Genomic DNA, 6,000 nt, shown 5'->3' on the forward strand with positions numbered 1-6,000 from the left:
TAAGGTTGTTGCCAAACCTTAATGTTGGTTTCTCTGATGAGTTTCCTTTATAATTAAACCTGTTAAATAGTGTTTTTTTACCCAAAAGAATTGGATTCTGCACCTCATATGTATGCCATCTTGATCCACATATCCTTCCCTTGAACGAATGATATTGGAGGGATCCAGGTATAGGTTTAAGTTTTTCACTAGTTTTTGGTGGACTTTTACCTTCAGGGTCCAACAAAAAATCTAACTCTGAGGCAAAAGATTCCATTTGCATTAATTTTATCAAATAAATTTTTGCCAGGAGGTGATTGTCCTTACTTCTCTTCAACGTTTTGTTGACAAACTTGAACACCAAAGTCATTACATTAACTAATCTGTTGAAGTTGGAAAATCTTTCCACAGAGACTATAGGGGGACTTTCGTTTTTATGTCTCATAAACAAATTCATTGCAGAATGAACGCATTCCTTTTGTTCTTCAGAAAGGCAACCTAACTCGAGCCTGTTCCACCGAATTTCTTCCTGCTTTATCCACGCATGGCCTTCATACCAATAGGAAAGGTTTTCCTGAAATTTTTTAAAGGTTAGTCCTCGTGTGATATAGTCAGCTAGGGCTTCCTTAGTTGGCACGTATTGGAAACTCAACTCCAACTTCATCTCCGACCTGATTGTTGCTGACATTTGCGTTATATCTTGCAGCCTGTTGCGCGCAAAGATGTTTTTGTGGTTATCGACTTGGCTGGTATCCAAGCCAATACTACTTGAGCGTCCGTTAGAAGATATACTTTTTCTATCAGGGAGTTCTTTAAGGCTTCCTTTATAAAGGGAAAACATTTCAATGCCAGGAATACTGACAAAAGCTCCAAAGTGGGGTGCGATTTACCTTGTAAGGGTGCTACTTTGGCTTTAGCAAACACCAGTGCTGACTGTCCATCCTGTACGGCATAAGCATTTTTGGAGACATCACAAAACAGAAAAATTTTAGTAGCTTATTTTCGTCTAGGACTCTCCTTGGAAATGATATAGAACCCAATTGTGTTAAGTCCTTCGCCAGAGCTTTCCATGTTTTTTTGACTCCTCTGGAACTTCATCATCCCAATCCAACTTTTGCCTCCAAAGTTCTATCAGCATTCTGCTCCTCACTGTTACTGGAAAACAAAGGGACAAGAGATCAAACATTTTGGAAACGTCAGACAGCATTTCCCTTTTTGTTGATGCGGCTACATCGTATTGATGTGTACAGATCTTCATAGTATCATGTTGGGGGCTGTACAAATACCCTAAAACTTTCTCCACACCAGAATCAAACCATGACAGAGTTCCATCTGCCGTCATTTTTTTTCGCAACACTACACTGTTGGAGTTACAGCATTGTATCTCAGAGTTACCCTCTTGCAGTCGCTCCTTCCCCGTTGTGTATAACATAGAGTATTTACGTTATTTCCTGTTTTCACCAAATTGTCCACATAAAAGTTCGACCTGAGTATCTGAGAACATTCATCTTATGGACATTTTTCTGCATGATATTTCAAAACATAATTTAATATAAAGGGGCTTGCATTGAAACCGAATAAGATGGTAGAGTATATGTAACAATGCAAGTTGTCACCTTTCTTTAAAAAGAAACAGAAACGATTGCGGTCCTTTTCCAGGTCTAGACGAATCATAAGGAATGCTTTCCTAATGTCGGCCAATAACACATATTTGTTGGCCCTAAAGCGAATCAATAGTTCCAACATGTCTCCAATTAGGTTGATTCCTGGATAGGCTGCCTCATTCAGAGATATAGAATTTGCCCCCTTGTATGAACAATTGAATACAGGTCTAACCTTCGTGGTCGTCTGATCAGCCAGTTTGAGTATCGGTCTGTGCTGAATCCATATATAATTTTGAAAGTCTTCTGGAGTCACTGTTATTTTCTCTATAATTCCTTCGTCTTCCTGTTGTTTAAAGACGTCCACGTATTGATCATAGAGATCTTTCTTCTCCGGGTCTTTAACTACTCTTTCTAGTATTCTAAGAGCGGAATTGTGGTTAGAAGGCACAGACTTCACTTTGTCTTCATACCATGGCAGCTGTACATAGTATCGGCCATCTCTGTAAGATATAATGTTCCTAAACTTCTGTACAATCTCTTCATCCACGGTGGAGAATTCCTCTGTGGCAGGTAACCTTAGTGGCTCCATGTTAAACATACTTTTCAGTCCTTTCTGGACGTTTCCTTCTTCAAACCAAGCTTTTAACGGGTCTAGGTATTTCTCCACTTGGTTCAGCACAAAATTAATTTTGTACTCTGAAAGTGGAGGTATTTTTTCCAACAAAGATGTATAATTAATTTTTCCCCTCTCACTACTTTGTGCCTTGGTTTTAGTTGATTCTCATACATGAAGTAATGGCAGTTGCCAAAAGGTACAAGTCCTTTCGGAGTGGAAAAAGCGGCTCCATACATGCAGGAGACGATTTGGAACGGTTCTATGAATTGAATGGCTTCAATTCTCAATAGCCCCTCAATTTTAATATAATTGTCTCTGGGATTATACTTAGTTGTCAATCGATGTCGTTTCAAGTTTTAACTATCTGTGGAAGCTCCCGTAATTCATGTGAAAGATTCAATTCACAGGAAAGAATTTGAAGAGCGTGAACTTTCTCAGTGATAAGTCTTAATTCAACAGAGGCCTCCTTAAAAGGTTTTGTTTTTGAGCCCAAAAAGGTTTTCACTTCCAACCTACTTTCTTTAGCTGTAGAGGTATCCAAGTAGGTCCTTTGACTTCCGGTGTCCAGGAGACAATTTATTTCCAACTGACTATTTCCCTGTCCTACCACTATGCTTATTACTGGCGACATGAAACCGTAGCTGTAATCATTCGTATGTAAACAGGTGTCCACCTATGTGTCTTTTTTAGGCATATAAAACACATCCAAAGTCCCTTGCACCTTGTAATCCGGGCTTCATGGGAGACGTAGTAGGGACAACTTTCCTAAAGATGCTCATACTTCTTGCAAAACTCACATTTTTGTGGTTTTGATTCCACTTTGGTATTGAAAGCCTTCAGGGAGGCATGGGATTCATCTTCCTTTTATTTCCTAAGTCTTGGTGGTGGCCTCAGCTTAGCCATATGGTGCTGTTCAGGTTTCTTAACAATCAAAACCGCTTAATAATTGCTGGTGTCTGTAACAGGATTACTGACAAGGTTGGGTATGTTTTTCCAGCAATTCTGATCAGTTCATTTTTTATGTTGGGTGGTAATTTTGCAAACAATACCTGAGAAATTATTATTGAACCCGCCGACATGTCATAATATAAATCACAGCTGTATGATGCTCTAAGTTCCCATAAATCCGCCTGCATTTTTATCATGAAGTCCTTCAACCCTACCAAATCTTTAGGATTCTCCAAGCGAAATTCTAATATACCTTGGATTATTTCGCCGCGTATTTCTTCCTCATCTAAGTATTGTTCCTTCAACAATTTTAGAGGCACTGGATAACTGTCTTCGGAAACTGAAAGGTGGTCAATAAGTTGAAGGGCTCTACCCTCAAGAGAACACCTAAAAAATAGAGCTTTCCTGTTGCCGATGGTATTGACATCGCACAATTTTAAAACTTGGTGAGAAAGTCCTTAAAACTTCTATTTCTTTCAAAATCCCTTTCACTGAAATGTGGCCCTTTCAGTTTGATTTTAAAATGTTCTACTGAAAAGGAAGAATGTGCGGTTGGGTTGAAGGACTTGGTTGGGTCTGGGATACTAGTGGCCAGTTGGTGTCGCACCTCTCTCTTAAATTTAAAAGAAGCCTGAAATAGTTCGGCAAGCGATTCAGCTTCCTCTTTGGCAGCAAGTTGTCCCTCCATACTCCAAGACACACCCTCTAGCTCCTCTAGCCATCCTTCTATATCCTTTTCAAAGGATAAAAACGCATTCAAGGACAGAGGTTCTTCTTCCATCCCCACCACAGTCATCCTTATTTTTCTTTGAAGAAGATCTAGCCTTCTCTTTAGTTCCTTTCGAGGAACAGGGTCGTTCATTCTTTTTTTTTGAGATTCGTTGCAAAGCGTCGGATTTTAACCGACTAAAAGGGGGAGGGGGGCGTTTCTGCAACTCAACGGGTTAAATCAGAACTCGACGTAGAAGGAAAAAACAATGAAACCCTTGCTTGAACGACTGCCACACAGAATTCAATTGCTTCACCCCTCCACATCGAGTCTCGGTAAGTAAAAATTACGACAATACATACATACATATATATATATGTGTGTGTGTGTGTGTGTGTGTGTGTGTGTGTGTGTGTGTGTGTGTGTGTGTGTGTGTGTGTATAAGTAAGATTATATAAACATAGCAAAAACCCTAGGCTGTTTTGACGATGTTATTTGTCTTTCTGTTAATCATCTTAATATTCAATTCGGGTGCAATTTCGAACGGAATCCTTTATTTCTTTACAGGAGTAGCATGCAATTCCGAATTATTTAGGATATCTGTCCAGTCACTGCTGAGGGAACAAAACCATAGTACCCCCGTGAAGAAATAAATGGTTCTGTTTGAAAGTCTGTCCAAATTCTTCAGTTCGACAAGATGCGCCTGAAGAAAGTCGGAGGTTATATCGATCGAAACGTTATAACAATAACACTCAAGATTATAAGAGTACTCCGATGAATCAAAAATAATACGTTATGTCGGTTATTATTATTATCATCAGTTTAAATCCGTTATTTTATTTTCTATGACAAAATATGTCATCATTTCCGGTGGCCTTATGAGAGCTTCCAAGACGAATAGCTTACTGCTATCGTTCATTGATCCTGTTTTCCGAAATTTATAAACAATTAGCTTTACCAACTTTACGTTGCCTGCCAGTCTTTTGTTTATTTATTTATTTTACTTTATTTTCATTCAGTTTTAATTATGACTTTATGCTTTAAACAATATTTGGAAACTTAACTTTAATTATCACCTCATCGTTGGTCATTAAATTATTAATTGGGCCAAAACAAGTTACACTTATATAATTAATTCTTTAGCTTCGACCCTAAGCGCCGCTTTGATCTTGTTATTTGAAATTTATCAATAATTAGCTGTTGCAACTAGGCGTTGCCCGTGAGTCTGTTCTGCTTTATTTCCTAACTACAACTTCGTGTTTAAAGTAAAGTCCTGAAAAGTTAATTGATAGTATTTCAAAATGTTAAGCTATATTATAGATTTCAATAACAATAACTCGTTTTGGTGCTAACATAGAAGTGAGAAATGAAACAACTTTTGCATTCATTAATTTAGATATATAGTAGGAATTATTTTCTGTCAATATGGGAATTTCAACTAACATATTTGATGCTCTCTGTTAAAGGCAAGAAATGAGACAATCACAAAACAAAAAAAAACTACCAGTAAAATTCAAAACAAACTTGGTACACAGCATATTATTGCAAAATAGTGCGCCCATCTTGCGTCCAACGAATGGAGCTGGTAGTTGCTTCAATGAAACGGTAGTTTTTAGTCCTTTTGCAATCCCTGGATAATTGAATTATTAATTCGGTCAAATTGAGTTACGCAGATATAATTAATTCTTTAGATAAGAATTTTAGAGTGAAAAATAAGCAAAAATCCATGAATTTAACAGTGTAAAAAATAAACCGCGTCTTCAGAAAGATTAAGAAAATCAGTAATCTGATGATCCCGGCGGATAAAACAATGCATATACATTAGACCTCTTCAAAATTGACCTTTTTCTTCAAACATATGGAAACTGCTATTATTCCCATTCTCCAAGGTCTAAATTAGCTAAATATACCAGTTATTGTGATCTTGGACCTTGGCTATGCCTGCCTCAAGAGCCATGTAATTTTATTGTTGACGTTTTTCTAAAACGCTGCAAAATATGAGATATTATGTCCTTATTTTCATTGTAGCTTTCCAGAGGTTGATGCTATAGTATTGAAAGTGGTACCAAATGAAAGCTAATAAAATTTGTTTGGTCCAAGATCACAATAACTGGTATATTTAGCAAATTTAGACCTTGGAGAAT

The 6,000-nt window shown here is 37.6% G+C and overlaps 1 protein-coding gene across 1 annotated transcript; it reads right to left on the reverse strand.

Annotated features, from left to right (window-relative positions):
• Positions 1 to 1,488: 1,488 nt before the first annotated feature.
• Positions 1,489 to 2,172, reverse strand: LOC145246489 (uncharacterized). Its single transcript, XM_080108107.1, has one exon. It carries the CDS (start codon positions 2,170 to 2,172, stop codon positions 1,489 to 1,491), a length of 684 nt encoding a protein of 227 aa, XP_079964233.1.
• Between the last annotated feature and the right edge of the window lie 3,828 nt (positions 2,173 to 6,000).

This window comes from Euprymna scolopes, chromosome 24 (assembly GCF_053919585.1).
Source record: "Euprymna scolopes isolate OS-2025 chromosome 24, ASM5391958v1, whole genome shotgun sequence".
Lineage (NCBI taxonomy): Eukaryota > Metazoa > Mollusca > Cephalopoda > Sepiida > Sepiolidae > Euprymna > Euprymna scolopes.